Genomic DNA, 17,011 nt, shown 5'->3' on the forward strand with positions numbered 1-17,011 from the left:
GGATTTATTTTATTTCTAATGCGATAGAATAACTCGAACGTAGAGCAAGTTATTAAAAATTACTGATTGTATAGACGGAGATAATTACTGACTATACGATGTTTTAATGAACGGAAGAAGAGGAAGACAGTTTTTATAAATTCTTTGCATATCGTACATTCGTCTTACATCTAAGCTTATTATCTTATTACAAGCTCCGCTTATAAATTTTTACAGTGCTTTCTTTTCGAAAAAAAAAAGAGAAATACGAAGGATAGAACATATATTAAAAAGAACATAGTATAATCCGCAGAAATGCATATTCTTCCTGTATCATTTGCATTATTCACGTACGTTGGATATTGGCGACCAGTAAACTGGCCAAAAAATTCTTTCAAATCCTATCTGTATAATATTTACACTCTATTCATGATATTCATCTTATGTTTATTCGCATTTTGTGAAATCGTCGATGCTTATGTCGATCATAACGTAAATACCTTCATCGAAAAGTTTACTCTTACGATATCGGTCGTAGCAGTGTGCATTAAAGTTATAAATCTTAATTTGCGTCGGGAAAGTGTTATCTCATTGATCAATATGCTTTTGAAAGATGATTGTATACCACGGAATTCGGAGGAACAAAAAATAAAGCAAAAATTCGACGAGAATGCTAAGTGAGTTATTTTCAAGTAGTACTTATCGAAATGTGATATCTGAATCGTGTAAGTAGAAAGTGTCGACGATGCGATTCAACAAAAGTTGTTTATATTTACGACTTCGTTTTCAATGAACAAATCAAATTATTCCTTTCAATGACAAGAAAGAAAGAATAAAATGCGTTTATCGTATGTTCTAATAATCACGCGTAATCTTTTATTATATTTACTTTATACTCACGAGAATCGTTGTCGTAAAGAAATAATTCTTTTTATTATGTTTATTGCCATTAGGAAGATCACGATTTATTGTGAATTTTTAAACGAGGCAACAGTTGTCTTTGCCATAATATCACAGATCGTAGACGCCGTAAAGGAACGTATCCTGCCACTTGCCAATTGGACTCCTTACGATCATTCCTCGAACATCATGTTTTGGCTGTCTTTGATTCATCAGTCGGTAGCTCTTTTGGTCTGTGCAAACGCAAGTGTTGCTCATGAGACCATCATTTCTGGATTGATGTTACAAATTTGTGCGCAATTGGAGATACTCGGTCACCGTGTAAAAACGTTGCCAATGTTACTGGAAATGGCGAGAAAGAATTGCGATAATATCTTTCATTGGAAGAGAGAGGAAAAGAGGATCATTCGTGAATTGATCGAGTATCATCTTTACATATACGGGTAAACAATTTCTTTAAAATGTAAAATAAAGTGTAAGATAATGACGGAAAATACTCGAAGATACAATCGTTTTTATTTTCTAGTTTTGCTACTAGAGTCAACAACGTTTTTACCACGATGATCATGCTACAGTTCTCTATAAGTTCGATTGTACTCTGTTTGACCGTTTACAGAATGTCCAAGGCAGAAATCACTAGTTTCGAATTTTTGTGGGCGGTTTTTTACCTTGCTTCTATGTTTATGCAAATCTTTCTCTATTGTTGGTACGGCAACGAAGTGATATTAAAGGTCGAAGTGCAAATAATATCTTTTGTGTGACGTACAAAATGACATGCATACAATTGTATAATTTTTCTTATTATTATTATTATTATTATTATTATTTTGTTGTTAACAGAGCATGCAGATTGGAGATATGTTTTATGAAATGGATTGGACATCGTTAAGAACTGACATTATCAAAATTCTTCCTATCGTAATGTCTCGAAGTACAAAACCTATTGAAATGAGAAGTGGCTATGTGATAGTATTGTCAGCTCAATCGTTTACAAGTGTGAGTTGTTTTTTCGCAAGACACGTATATTCTCTAATTCTTCGCATCGTTCTTATATATCGTTTAAACGAATTGCAGATACTGAATACATCGTACACAGCTTTCAACGTTCTGCAAAAATCCTCGTCGTAATCGAAAAAATTAAGTTCGAGCAATCAACGTTAGTAAAAACAAAAGTATCGATATTTTTCTGTACACGAAAATGTACAAAAAATAAGATATTGAGTGTTTTATGGTCCACAATCATAAATCAACTTACCTTGAGTACTATTTTTTAAGAGGCGATCTCCATTTTCCAATCATTTTGTTATTTGCTTTCTTTCCATTTGATCTTTTATTTAAAAACTACTTCATTCTTACTTTAGAGGAATTTTTAATATTCAAAATTGACGATATTCGACAATCTGCACAAAATTCGCAGAAAGAAACCTTCGCTACGTAACCATTCAGACTGGAAAATATTCTGTCGTCATATCGCTGGCTCTACAGAACTTAGGAATAATTAATAATGGTAAATATAGAAAGTTGCAAAGTCGTTGTTTTCTTCCAGCAGGATTGTTTTATCGATACAACAAAGTGTATGTAATTTTTCAAGTTGATATTACAGTAATGATATACTTCCCTTTAGGGAAAGTAAAATTATATCGATCTTACGATTCATGGGAGAAGACAAGTACGAATAAACTGACATATGAAATCATATCAGTTCGTGAGAAAATTTCATAATATCCGTGTCTGTTCGATCTACGATCTAATTCACCAAAAGTTATATCTATTTTAGATTGAAAGTTTAATTCGTCGGTAGTAGGCGTAAACGATGTTAGAAAACTCATATTTTTAGAAATCTATAAAAGTTATTAATTTACAGAAAAATGACGATTTTAGCATCGACTTTGATGATTCTCAGTATCTGTGGATGCTGGAGACCTCCATCCTGGTCATTCTCATATTACAAACGTTTTATATACAACTTATACAATATCTGTGTAATTTTTCTAGTATCGTCTTTATCTTTATCCCAAATCATTGGTATTGCCCTAAACATTTCGAGCGATCTTTCCGAAGAAATTTACATATCTTTGACGATTGCTGTATCCTGTCTAAAAATGTTAACTTTTAAATTCAATCATAACGACGTCGTCAAGTTAATTAACACTTTGGCAGAGGAACCATATAAGCCATCGGATAATGAAGAAATTCAGATTCAATTAAAATTTGAGAAATTAGCACGGTTGGTTATAAGAATTATCATACAATTTCTCGTAATGTATAGTTGTTCCTTCTACATTGGACATCATATTTCATTCGATTTCTATCAAAACATTTTGTTATTTATCCTTTCTAGGCTCAACACGAACGGTTATACATCCTTAATAGGGTTTTCGGTGAGCAGTTTCGTATTTATGTCTTTGATTACAGACCTCAAGGAAAAACAATTAACTTTTCAAGTTTGGTTACCGTTTGACAGTACGACATCTGTTATATATTATTTAACGTACACTCAACAAATGTTAGGTATGACATTAGCCGGCTTTCTTAACGTCGCTCTAGATTCTTTGATCTGTGGCATTTTTATACATATTTGTTGTCAAATCAAGATCTTGGAAAATCGTTTGATGAAAATCTCCAACGAACAGGAGGCACTTTTAAAATTGTGCGTCCGTCATCATGAATGCATATACAAGTTAGTTCACGTTAGATGTTTTATAAAAAATTCATTTGAAAATTAATTCATGCACGCGGAAGTTAGAAGATCGCTTCTCTAATTCATAAAAAATTAAGTAAGTCGCAATATAAAAGAAATAATTTCTTCATTGACATATACAGATTCGCAGATAACGTAAATAAAATATTTGGACTTATAATGTTCATTCAGTTTTTCGGCAGCACGATGACAGTCTCCTTTACGTTATATCAATTAACAAAAATATCATCAACTTCTGTCGAATATGCAAAAATGTCGCTCTACATGTATTGCATGTTAATACAAATTTATCTTTACTGCTGGTACGGAAATCTAGTCACTTTAAAGGTTTGCTGAGATGTTGATATAATACAGAGATGTATTCATTAGTACAATAAATGTGCTTGAAGAAAATATGTAAGTCATTATATGTAAAATAATACTTAATACTTTTCAAATGTAGAGCAGAGAAATTATCAACAATATCTTCGACATAAATTGGACAAGACTTGACAATAGCATCAAGACTTCCTTACTGATTATGATGAATCGTACAATGAATCCAATCTCATTGGTCGTTATGAAAATTTTCTCTCTGAATCTCGATTCATTTATCAGTGTCAGTATTGACATATCACATTAATCATGATATTAAATATTATATAATTTCATACTTCACCGTATTTTTTTTTTTTTTTCTTTCAGATAATTAAAACAGCCTATTCGGCTTATAATCTTTTACAACAAACGCAAGAATAACAAAAAAAAGATATGTAGGAATGATTCAGAAAGGAATAAAAAATATTGTCCAAGTATTATATAGTTACAAATAATAGAACAACAATATTAATGCTAATAAATATTAGAAGCTATAAAAGTGCTATAATAAAAAAAAGAATAAATGATTTACCTTTAAGGAAACTGTTGTACAACATTCCTATTTATTTGAATTTTCACTGAGAATTTTCTTGACAGAGAGTTGTACTCCTCGCAATATTGCTTTTCGTTATGTCGTTGCTACCATAGAGTGCATAGGAATTATTAATGATCAATAATGATGGATCTTAGAAAAGTTGTCGTTCTTTCCTGCGAGATAATTTAACATAGTGAAACGTTATTTTAAGAATCGTATCTTTTCACAGTGGATATTATAATAATGACATATTTCGATCACAAAAGTATAGAATTACATTGAACGTATCACTTATGGGGGAAACAAAGTAGTCATATCAATGACAGTGAGAACATTTCGTTCAGTACATATCGGAAATCGGGAAGTTATACTTAATGGAAAATTGTTTATCGTAAAATGCTCGAAGGATTTATAATCCTTGTAGAAAGTTCAAGTAAACGACACTAGAAAAGTTATATCTCAAAAAATAAATTGAGCTTTTTTCATTCGCATATAAATATGAGTGCATTAAAACCAATATTTATTATCCACAGCCTCTGCGGATCGCGGAGACCTCCATCTTGGTCGCCCTCAATTTATAAATGTCTCCTTTATAATTTATACACGATCACTATAGCTTTTCTAGTATCATCACTGGCTTTATCACAAATGATCGGTATGGCTTTAAATGCAGATGCGAGCAATATTTCCGACGATATTTATTTATTCTTGGTACAATTCGTATCTTGCTTTAAATTGTTAAGTCTTGTAGTCAATCGTAATAATATCGTTGACTTAATTGTTACTCTGGGACAAGAACCACATCAGCCATTGGACGATGTGGAAATGAACATTCACGCAAAATTTGACAGATTATGTCGGTTTGTAATATAAATTACAAAATGATTTATATAATATATATGTCTTATTTAATTGATATTATATTGTACATATGTAAATTACATATCATAATATTTGAATCTTTTCCTTTCTCAGGTTCAACACTAACACTTATACATCTTTTGTCGTATTTACGGTGAGCAATTTTTTATTACTCTCATTGTTTACAAGCTTTAACAAAAGAGAATTAACTTTTCAAGCTTGGTTGCCGTTTGAAGTCAACATGGCACCTATTGTATTTTATTTATCGTACCTTCACCAAATGCTAGCAATGATATTAGGAGCAGTGATTCACGTCGCTCTAGATACTATAGTCTGGTATCTTCTAATAAACATTACTTGTCAAATTAGGATCTTGGAAAATCGCCTAACTAATATCACGAACGAACGAAAGGCCACTTTGAAACTTTGCATTCGTCATCACGAATGTATATACAAGTAAATTTTTCTAAAGTGATTTCTCTAAATATAGTTACATAAACAATGTCTGACGATGTCTTTTTCCCCATGCAGTTTTGCTGCTGCCGTAAACGAAACATTTAAATTTACAATCTTCATTCAATTTTCTGCAAGTACATTGACGGTCTGCTTTACTCTGATCCGATTAACGAGCATATCAGCGAATAATTTGGAATTTATAAAAATGCTATTGTTTATGTCTGGCATGTTAGCCCAATTGTATCTCTACTGCTCGCATGGACATTTAATCACTCTAAAGGTCTTCTAAAAGAAATATTAATTTTCTCTCGATTATCATTAATATTAATTCTCATGGAAATTATTTTTTACTCGGCGATGAATATTCCTAGAAATTGATAAAAAATGCTTGAATCAATGAAAGTTTTTTTTTTCCTATCAAACTATTTCATTTCTGTAAAAAATAATTTGCCAGGAATCATTAAAGTAATCTTTCTACTTGCGTGTAAAATAATATTTTATTTATTACACAGAGCCAAGAAATTGTCTACGAAATGTTCCAGACAAATTTGATGGAGCTAAGCACTGACATCAAGAAGAGTCTTTTGATTATGATGAGACGTACGACGAGACCGATCATCATTATCGTTATGAATCTTTTTCCTCTGAATATCGATTCGTTCGTGAGCGTCAGTATTTTTATTGTGATGACAAAATATGCTAATAGTTCCATGTTTTACGATTGTCTTCGTTTTCAGATACTTAAGACCGCATACTCGGCATACAACTTTTTGGAACAAACTTAACAAGAGTAAGTAGAAAAGATGAGGAAAAAAAAACAGATACAAATGATTTGAATTAGTGTTTAGGTATGATAGACGTATGATGTAAATATAGAAAATTACAAAAAAGAAAAAAAAAGACAAGAATAAAATAATCTACTTGCAAGAAAATTCATCGGGCTTTCTGTTTTATCACAACTATATTTTCTTGAAAAATGTGAATAATTGTAGTTGCGACAACTTGAGTGCTTACATCATATTCGAAATTGTTTTCAAACGGTGAAACTAAAGGATAATTATTGGACTAAAAACAAGTAACGAAGAGGTAGAATATAAAGAGGAATTTTTATCTTCACTGAATCCTTTTACTGTTCGCAAATAGCTACCTCTGCAAAAAGACAAACTCAGCTACATCATAATAATTTTATGTCAAAGCAATTTTTTCCTACCATATCTTCCGCTTCCACGCACAGTGCATAAGAATAATTAATAATCAATAATGATAGAACATTGAAGGGTCGTCGTTCTTTTCCATCAAAGTAGAAAGAGATGCTTTAAATAATAAAATATCATTTAAAGAAATGCATCTTTTCATAGTGGTTATTATAATAATGACATACTTCGATTACAACATATAAAATTACTTTATCATTCATGTGAGAGAGAAAGTAGTCATATCAATAAAATAAAAATATGTGCTTTTAGTTTGTGAGAATATTTCGATCAGTTCATGCCGGACGTTAGACTTTATGAAAAATAGTTTATCGTATAACGATCGAAGGATTTATAAAATCTTCGTAGAAAGTTCAAGTAAACGATGCCGGAAAAGCTTCATTTCAAACAATAAATTCAGTATTTTTTATTCGCGTATAAGTATGGCTGTATTAAAATTAATATTCATTATACTCAGTATCTGTGGATGCTGGAGACCTTCATCTTGGTCGCTCTCGTTTTATAAATGTCTCGTTTATAATTTATACACCATCTTTGTAGCTTTTATAATATCATCTCAAGCTTTATCGCAAATGATCAATATTTGTTTAAACGCAAACGATTCGAGCAATTTTTCTGACGATATTTACATATTCTTGGCAATGCTTGTAGCTTGTTTCAAAATGTTAAGTCTTGTGATCAATCGTAATAATATTGTTAACTTAACTGTTACTCTGGTACAAGAACCATATCAAACATTGGACAATATGGAAACAAACATTCAAATCAAGTTCGACAAATTGTCTCGGTTTGTAATATAAATTGTCAAATATAAAAAAAAAAATGTATACGTTTTTAAATTATCTATATGATATATACAATTTAATATATCTAAATATTTGGATATTTTTCTTTCTCAGGTTTAACACTCGCAGTTATGCGTTTTTGATCACATTATCAGTGATGAGTTTTTTATTCCTCTCATTGATTACAGATTTTAGAAAAAGACAATTAACTTTTCGAACTTGGTTGCCGTTTGACGATAACATGACACCTGTTGTATTTTATTTAACGTACACTCACCAAATGCTAGCAGTGACATTAGGAGCAATGATTCACGTCGCTCTAGATACTCTGATCTGCGATTTTCTGATTAACATTTGCTGTCAGATTAGGATCTTGGAAAATCGCCTTACAAATATCTCGAATGAACGGAAGACCATTTTGAAACTTTGCATTCGTCATCACGAGTGTATATACAGGTAAATTTTCCAAGAGTGATTTTTCTAAATATAATTATATAAAAAATGTCCAACGATTTTTTTTCCCATACAGATTTGCTGATGTCGTAAACGAAACGTTTAAATTTACAATCTTCGTTCAATTTCTTGCAAGTACATTGACGGTCTGCTTTACATTGATCCAATTAACGAAAATATCAGCGAATAGTTTGGAATTTATAAAAATGACATTTTTTATGTCTGGCATGTTAACCCAAGTGTATCTCTACTGCTGGTACGGACATTTAGTCACTCTAAAGGTCTGCTAAAAGAAATATTAATTTTCTCTCGATTATCATTAATATTAATTCTCATGGAAATTATTTTTTACTCGGCGATGAATATTCCTAGAAATTGATGAAAAATGTTTGAATCAATGAAAGTTTTTTTTTTTTCCTATCAAACTATTTCATTTCTGTAAAAAATAATTTGCCAGGAATCATTAAAGTAATCTTTCTACTTGCGTGTAAAATAATATTTTATTCATTACGCAGAGCCAAGAAATTGCCTACGAAATGTTCCAGACAAATTTGATGGAGCTAAGCACTGACATCAAGAAGAGTCTTTTGATTATGATGAGACGTACAACTATGCCGATCGTTTTTATCGTTATGAATCTTTTCCCTCTGAATCTCGATTCGTTCGTGAGCGTCAGTATTTTTATGTTAATAACAAAATGTTGTAATAGTTCCATGTTTTACGATTGTCTTCGTTTTCAGATACTTAAGACCGCATACACTGCATACAACTTTTTGGAACAAACTTAAGAAGAGTAATCAGAAAAGAGGTAGAAAAAAACCAATGTAAATGATTTGAATTAGTGCTTAGATATTATAGACGTATGATGTAAATATTGAAAATTGCAAGGGATAAAAAGAGAAAAATAAAACAATTTACCTGCAAGAAAAGTCATCCTGCTTCCTGTTTTATTATTTAAGGTAATACAACTATAATTGAAAATAACATGAAAAATATGAATAATTTTAATTGTGACGTTTAAAATTTTATTTTCCGACAACTGGTGGACAGCTTATATCATCTTGGGAATTGTTTCCAAACATTAAACCTATAGAATAATCATTGGAATAAAGGTAAGCAGTGAAGACGTAAAAAATAAAAAGAAAAATTTTAATCTTTGAAAAGTATTGCTTTTCACAAATGCAAAGGCGGACATAAATATATTATAATAATTTCATATCAGAGAGAGAAAATCAAATCATTGTCTTTCTACTATGCCCCTGCTTCCATGTACAGTGCATAGGAATAATTAATAATCGATAATGATAGAACATTGAAGAGTCGTCGCTCGTTTCTGTCGGAATAAAGAGAGATGATTTAAATAATAAAATATCATTTAAAGAAACGCATCTTTTCATAGTGGTTATTATAATAATGACATACTTCGATTACAAAGTATAAAATTACTTTGTCCTTATCATTCATGTGAACGACAAAGTAGTCATATCAATAAAATAAAAATATGTGCTTTTAGTTTGTGAGAATATTTCAATCAGTTCATGCCGGACGTTAGACTTTATGAAAAATAGTTTATCGTATAACGATCGAAGGATTTATAAAATCTTCGTAGAAAGTTCAAGTAGAAAAGCTTCATTTCAAAAAATACATTCAATATTTTTCATTCGCGTATAAGTATGGCTCTATTAAAATCGATATTTGTTATTCTCAGCATATGCGGATGTTGGAGACCTTCATCTTGGTCGCTCTCATTTTATAAATGTCTCTTTTATAATTTATACTCGATTTTTGTAGCTTTTCTAATATTATCCCTGTCATTATCGCAAATGATCGGTATTGCTGTAAACGCAGACGATTCGAGCAATGTTTCCGACGATATTTACGTATTCTTGGCACAATTTGTATCTTGTTTTAAAATGTTAAGTCTTGTAGTCAATCGTAATAATATCGTTGACTTAATCGTTACTCTGGGACAAGAACCACATCAGCCATTGGACGATGTGGAAATGAACATTCAAACAAAGTTTGACAGATTATCTCGGTTTGTAATATAAATTACAAAATGATTTATATAACATATATGTTTTATTTAATTTCTATTATATTATGCATATATAACTTACGTATCAAAATATTGGAATATTTTTCTTTCTCAGGTTCAACACTCACAGTTATGCATCTTTGATCTCATTAACGGTGAGCAACTTTTTATTACTCTCATTGATTACAAACTTTAAAAAAAGACAATTAACTTTTCGAGCTTGGTTGCCGTTTGACGATAACATGACACCTGTTGTATTTTATTTAACGTACATTCACCAAATACTAGCAGTGACAATAGCAGCAATGATTCACGTCGCTCTAGATACTCTGATCTGCAATCTTCTCATAAACATTTGCTGTCAGATTACGATCTTGGAAAATCGTCTTACAAATATCACGGATGAACGAAAGACCATCTTGAAACTTTGTATTCGTCATCACGAATGTATATATAAGTAAATTTACTCGACTAATTCTTTCCAAATTTGTAGACATAATTGAATATAAAATATTTAACAACTTGTTCTCTTTTTTTATACAGATTTGCTGCTACCGTAAATAAAACATTTAAATTTGCAATCTTTGTTCAGTTTTTTGCAAGTACATTGACAGTCTGTTTTACACTGTACCAATTAACAAAAGTATCGGCAAATACTTCGGAATTTATAAAAATGATGTTTTTTATGTCTAGCATGTTAACCCAAGTGTATCTCTACTGCTGGTACGGACATTTAGTCACTCTAAAGGTCTGCTAAAAAAAATATTAATTTTCTCTCGATTATCATTAATATTAATTCTCATGGAAATTATTTTTTACTCGGCGATGAATATTCCTAGAAATTGATAAAAAATGCTTGAATCAATGAAAGTTTTTTTTTTTCCTATCAAACTATTTCATTTCTGTAAAAAATAATTCGCCAGGAATCATTAAAGTAATCTTTCTACTTACGTGTAAAATAATATTTTATTTATTACGCAGAGCCAAGAAATTGCCTACGAAATGTTCCAGACAAATTTGATGGAGCTAAGCAATGACATCAAGAAGAGTCTTTTGATTATGATGAAACGTACGACTAAGCCGATCGTTTTTATCGTTATGGATCTTTTTCCTCTGAATCTCGATTCGTTCGTGAGCGTCAGTATTTTTATGATGATAACAAAATGTTGTAATAGTTCCATGTTTTACGATTGTCTTCGTTTTCAGATACTTAAGACCGCATACACGGTATACAACTTTTTGGAACAAACTTAAGAAGAGTAAGTAAAAAAGATGTAAAAAAATAAACCAATGTAAATGATTTGAATTAGTACTTAGGTATTACTAGACGTATGATGTAACTAATGAAAATTACAAGAGAGATAAAAAGGGGAGAATAAAATAATTTACCTGCAAGAAAATTCATCGGGCCTTCCTGTTTTATCGCTTAAGGTAATACAATTTTTATAAAAAAAAATATGTATAATTTGAATTACGACAACTGGACAATTTACGTCATATCCGGATTTGTTTGAAAAACAGTGAAATTATAGAATAATTATTGAAATAAAAACAAGTAGGGTAGACGTAGAATATGAAGAGAGGAATTTTAATCTTCACTGAAACGTTTTGCTTTTCGCAAATAGCTACCTTTGCAAAAGGCAGACTCAGCTATATTATAATAATTTCATGTCAGAGAGAAAAAAATCAAAGCATTTTTTTCCTGCTATGTCCCTGCTTCCACGCACAGTGCATAGGAATAATTAATGATCAATAATGATAGAACATTGAAGGGTTGTCATTCTTTTCTGTGAGGTAAAGAAAAACGATTTACATATTTAAAAAATTGTATCTTTTCCTATTTGACATTATAATAATGACATACTGCGATTATAGAGTATAGAATTACATTGATCGTCTGATTTATGGGGGAGATAAAATATCGATAAAATAAAAAGTTTTCTTTTACTTGGTGAGAATGTTTTACTTTTAGTGCATGTTGTGTCGTCAGTAAATTGTTATTAAAAAATGATAGTCTTTATGGAAAGTTCAAGTAAACGATATTAGAAAAAAAAAAGTTATATTTTAAAAAAGAAATCGGAAAAACATTTGTAATTTATACATGAGAATGACGATCTTAGCATCATCGTTTATGATTCTCAGCATCTGTGGATGTTGGAGACCTCCATCTTGGTCGTTATCATTTTATAAACGTCTAGCATATAATTTATACACGATCTTTGTAGCTTTTCTAGTATCATCTCTGTCCTTGTCACAAGCCATCGGTATTCTTGTGAACGAAGACGATTCGAGTGATTCTTCCGACGATATTTATATATTCTTCGCGGAACTTATATCATGTTTCAAAATGCTGAGTCTCGTGGTCAATCGCAATGAAATTGTTAATTTAATTGGTACATTGATGCAAGAGCCGTACGAACCATCCGATGATGTGGAAACAAGAATTCAAGTCAAGTTTGACAAGTGGTCGAGGTTGGCAATACGAATTATTTATATATTTTTTTTTGCACGTTTGTATTTTATTTAATTCGATTTAAAAATTGTTCTTTTTTGTAGATTGAACACACATTGTTATGTTCTCTTACTCTCGTCATCAGTCGCTAGTTTCTCATCTTTGTCTCTAGTTACAAATTTGACGAAAAGACAATTAACTTTTCGAGCTTGGTTACCTTTTGATAATAACATGACAACTTATGTATTTTACTTAACATACTTTCATCAAATATTAGCATTTCTAATAGGAGCGGCACTTCACGTTGCTTTGGATTGTTTAATCTTCGGTTTTCTGATACATGTTTGTTGTCAAATCAAAATTTTGGAGAATCGTCTGACGAAGATCACAAACGAAAATAAGCCTGCTCTAAAACTATGTATCCGTCATCACGACTGTATATACAAGTTAGTTAATCAATGATTTTTTGTTAAATTTTTATTTCGTGTCATTTTCATCATTTCTATTACCGAATATAATTCGTAGATGTTTACTCGCATATGAATACAGTAACATTAAAAATGAACGTAATGTACGAATGTTTTTAATAGATTTTTCTCAAACGGAGAAAGACTTCCGTTTAACGAGCTAGGAAATTACTGTTTCAATACGTAAAAAAAGTCGAGTGAAATTATATAAATAAAATAAATAATTCTGCTTTTCTTTTATAGATTTGCCAATAACGTGATTAAGATGTTCGAATTTACGATCTTCATTCAATTTTTCATCACCACATCGACAGTATGTTTTACATTGTATCAATTAACCAAAGTTTCACCGATTTCCTTCGAGTGTGTAAAAATATTGTTGTACATGTGTTGCGTATTGATACAAGTATATCTCTATTGTTGGTATGGAAGTCTAATTGAAACGAAGGTTTGATTAGATGTTGAATACTTTTGAACGCATGAATACAATGAATATTTTCATTGTTAGATAAAAGTAAAAATTCTTATTTATCGAAAATGAAATAATACTTTTTTACAGAGCAAAGAAATTTCAATGACAATTTTCAATATAGATTGGATAACACTTAGCGATGATATCAGGAAGACTCTTTTGTTTATGATGAAACGTACGATGAAACCAATCGTCTTTGTCGTCATAAGAATTCTTCCTGTCAATTTAGATTCTTTCGTCAGCGTTAGTATTCCCATCCCTATAATACCTGAACGTCGATCCCATACTTTGTCCATTATGTCTCTTATTTTAGGTGCTTAAGACTTCGTACTCTGCATATAATATTTTGCAGCAGACACAGGAGATATAATAAGAAACGGTATATCGGAAAAGGGAATGGAGAACTACGACTCCAGTGTTGTATATCATTTCTAAATAATCGATTCACAATGTAAATGTTGAAAGGTACAAAAAATATAGGGAGAAAAGAATAAAAGTTTCATCTGTAAGAGAGTTGTCGTCGTACTACCTTCTTTTGTTACGAGACAATGTCATCCTAGGTAAAATGTACCCTATCATTTGATAAATCATCGATAATAAAAATTGCAACTGGCTGGAATTATACGCTTTAGGATAAACAGTAGTCTCTTCGCATGCAATTACTGCGTGGGGGAGAGAGAGTGCTTCGACAATGTCTTTTCCTGAGTAGTAGTACTATAGATACAGGGACAGTATCACTTGGTTTATCATATAAAAAAAATTCGTGACTTTCTAGCGATGTGAAATACGATTTTGTAAAACGGGATAATTGATACAATTTTTACGTTATTCAGTTTCTTTTTATTTCTTATCTTGTTTATCGAATCATTAGATGATTAGAAGAAAGAAATAATTTGATAATCGAACAAAATTATATAATTGCAAGATAAAAATAATATTAAGAATGCGTATCTTATCGTTGCCTTTCAAAATTTTAATATTTTGTGGTATATGGAAACCAACATCATGGACAACCACTTGCAAAAAGATCATCTATCGTACTTATACTTTTCTCGTGATATTGTTTGTCTCTTCCTTTCTATGCTCGCAAATGATTGACATGTTCACTGTTGACAACATGAACGAGTTCACCGAAAGCTCTCACATGCTTTTGACAATGGTGATCGGTTTTTGCAAAGCAGTGAACGTATTGATGGCACGAGAGAAAATTATAAAATTAATTGACATTCTCGTAGATGAAATGCGCTTTTCTGTTGATTCCGAAGAATCGAAGATTCAAGAAAAATATGATCGGACTATTCGGTGAGTTAAATGTTTTTGAAAGTATTAATTTGTAATAAGTATAATTTGTTGTATTTCGTTTGAAAATAAACAATATAATTAATGCAACATTGATCAAAATAATAAGGAAATGAAAAAGAAGAGAATGGAAAGATAAATTGTTTCATCGATATTTCGTCTGTTCAGGGCTAATACGCTTCACTATGCCATCATGATCGAGACGTCAGTTTTATCAAGTATTTTAAATTCTCTTTTGACTGACTTACAAGCGAAAACGTTGCCCTTCAGAGCCTGGGTACCTTACGACTGTTCCTCATCGATCGTTTTTTACTTAACTTACTTTTATCAAATGATATCGATGACAGCTTGTTCTCTCTTTCACGTCGCGATAGATGCACTGTTCTGTGGATTTTTATTACAAATTTGTTGTCAAATAGATATATTGAAGTGTCGATTGAAACGTTTAAACTGTAATGGTATCGACGATCTTCGAAAATGCATTCAACATCATTATCAAATTTATCAGTAAGTATTTTTTTTTCTTTGATCATCGAAAAAATATTGTTTATTATTTAGAAACGAAAGACAGTAGAAATAGTAAATCATATTTTTATCATATTTTTTATTTGCGATAATTTTCACTCGTTTCTTTTCTCTCTTTAGAATCGCTGAAAAAATGAATGAAGCTTTTGTCATGACGATATTTGCTCAATTTTTCATCAGTTCGGTAGTCCTTTGTCTGAGCATGTTCGAACTACTTAAAAATGATCTATTGAGTACAGAATTCATGGCCCTGATAATATATTTGTCGACTTTGTTGGTCCAAATTTATATTTTCTGTTGGTACGGCAATGAAGTGAAATTGAAGGTTCGTTAATTCAGTAAGTGATGCTAAATATGATTCGACTGAAAGGATCGAGTTGGAACTTAAGATTGTAAACAATAAAGATGCAAATATTTTTCATTTTTTTTTTTTTTTCAGAGTATTCACATTGCTGTTGCATTTGCCGAGTCAAACTGGACGTCGTTAGACAATAGTTCGCAAAAAATGATTGTAATAATGATGCAACGTGCGGCAAATCCCATCGAATTTGTTAGCGGATATTTTATCACAGTAAATCTCGATACCTTTATGAACGTAAGTACGATTCTATGTACGATTAATAGAACTTTTTATTAAACTCGGACAATTTTTTAATTACAGTTAATCAAAACCTCTTATTCGGCATATAATGTTCTTCAAAAAGCGCAATAAACAATAAGAAAGACGAATTTAACATAACTGAAAAACTACTTACATGTATGTGTATATATATATATATATACGTACAACTGTATATAGATATATAAGAATCTCGCAAGTATCAGACAAAATTTTAATCCTGATTTATTCGTTAACGTTAATAACGTCAAATAATTTTAGTTATTACACATATACAAATAACCATATAAAAATGATCGTTTTATTAATTCAACTTCTTCTTTTTAAAGTAACTACTAAAAATTTCGTACTCGGTTTACAATCTACTCGAACAGAGCAAAAGCCAATGAAGAAGATTGAAAGAGTTAAACGATCGTAAATTTGCCAAGTCGACTGTATACTGGGCACTACATTCACCTGATTATTTTAACGAAACAATATAGAGAACGTAAAAAAAAGGCGATTGAATCTTCAAATATTTATACAATCTTTCAGGGATCTTGAAATTTGGCCAATTTTTTAGTAGTAGTATCGTTATACAATGATAAAGGCGTATACGTATTTAGATAGCAGTGGTAAAAGATAAACGTGGCCGATGGTTAGACAATAAATTCGAATCTTGAGTGTCGTTCTTAAATTTCAATAGATCAATTTACAATAACAATTATATTTCCTTGCGATCTTCGTTATTTACTCTATTCAACAAAACTGATATGATTTTAATCGTTCGAGATATTTTTGAAACAAAATAGAAAAATGAATCAACGAAGAGAAAGAGAGAAAGAGAGAGAGAGAGAGAGAGAGAGAGAGAGAATGCAAAGAAAAAATTCAGTAACGAAGATTTGATCTTGTCGGAAAG

General features: G+C 30.9%; 5 protein-coding genes across 6 annotated transcripts; all 5 read left to right on the forward strand.

Annotated features, from left to right (window-relative positions):
* The first annotated feature begins 26 nt into the window (after nt 1-26).
* Nucleotides 27-7,271, forward strand: LOC127069857 (uncharacterized). The gene is made up of 14 exons (XM_051007429.1): nt 27-656; nt 933-1,322; nt 1,406-1,610; nt 1,720-1,875; nt 1,954-2,003; nt 2,744-2,832; nt 2,875-3,106; nt 3,221-3,559; nt 3,703-3,907; nt 4,920-5,332; nt 5,448-5,789; nt 5,865-6,069; nt 6,302-6,457; nt 6,527-7,271. Exons 1-14 carry the CDS (start codon nt 295-297, stop codon nt 6,572-6,574), a joined length of 3,192 nt encoding a protein of 1,063 aa, XP_050863386.1. The 5' UTR covers nt 27-294; the 3' UTR covers nt 6,575-7,271.
* LOC127069756 (odorant receptor 46a-like) lies at nt 2,020-4,965 on the forward strand. The gene is made up of 5 exons (XM_051007190.1): nt 2,020-3,106; nt 3,221-3,559; nt 3,703-3,907; nt 4,023-4,178; nt 4,265-4,965. Exons 1-5 carry the CDS (start codon nt 2,748-2,750, stop codon nt 4,316-4,318), a joined length of 1,113 nt encoding a protein of 370 aa, XP_050863147.1. The 5' UTR covers nt 2,020-2,747; the 3' UTR covers nt 4,319-4,965.
* A 131-nt stretch (nt 7,272-7,402) lies between the features above and the next one.
* LOC127069858 (odorant receptor 42a-like) lies at nt 7,403-9,038 on the forward strand. Its single transcript, XM_051007430.1, has 5 exons — nt 7,403-7,800; nt 7,898-8,244; nt 8,318-8,522; nt 8,757-8,912; nt 8,982-9,038. Exons 1-5 carry the CDS (start codon nt 7,426-7,428, stop codon nt 9,027-9,029), a joined length of 1,131 nt encoding a protein of 376 aa, XP_050863387.1. The 5' UTR covers nt 7,403-7,425; the 3' UTR covers nt 9,030-9,038.
* An 862-nt stretch (nt 9,039-9,900) lies between these two features.
* Nucleotides 9,901-14,055, forward strand: LOC127069859 (uncharacterized). Its single transcript, XM_051007432.1, has 11 exons — nt 9,901-10,279; nt 10,395-10,736; nt 10,823-11,027; nt 11,261-11,416; nt 11,486-11,532; nt 12,252-12,311; nt 12,353-12,751; nt 12,836-13,177; nt 13,442-13,646; nt 13,758-13,913; nt 13,984-14,055. The coding sequence occupies exons 1-11, from the start codon at nt 9,915-9,917 to the stop codon at nt 14,038-14,040; spliced, it is 2,334 nt and encodes a 777-aa protein (XP_050863389.1). The 5' UTR covers nt 9,901-9,914; the 3' UTR covers nt 14,041-14,055.
* Nucleotides 14,056-14,566: 511 nt separating this feature from the next.
* On the forward strand, nt 14,567-16,950 carry LOC127069757 (odorant receptor 94a-like). Of its 2 annotated transcripts, XM_051007191.1 has the most exons (5): nt 14,567-14,972; nt 15,138-15,476; nt 15,615-15,819; nt 15,934-16,089; nt 16,156-16,950. In XM_051007191.1, exons 1-5 carry the CDS (start codon nt 14,614-14,616, stop codon nt 16,204-16,206), a joined length of 1,110 nt encoding a protein of 369 aa, XP_050863148.1. In that variant the 5' UTR covers nt 14,567-14,613; the 3' UTR covers nt 16,207-16,950. The 2 variants fall into 2 exon arrangements, with proteins under 2 accessions (XP_050863148.1, XP_050863149.1); XM_051007192.1 differs by lacking the exon at nt 16,156-16,950 and having other exon boundaries at nt 15,615-15,832; nt 15,934-16,053.
* The last annotated feature ends 61 nt before the right edge of the window (nt 16,951-17,011 follow it).

Source organism: Vespula vulgaris, chromosome 16 (assembly GCF_905475345.1).
Source record: "Vespula vulgaris chromosome 16, iyVesVulg1.1, whole genome shotgun sequence".
Taxonomy (NCBI): Eukaryota; Metazoa; Arthropoda; class Insecta; order Hymenoptera; family Vespidae; genus Vespula; species Vespula vulgaris.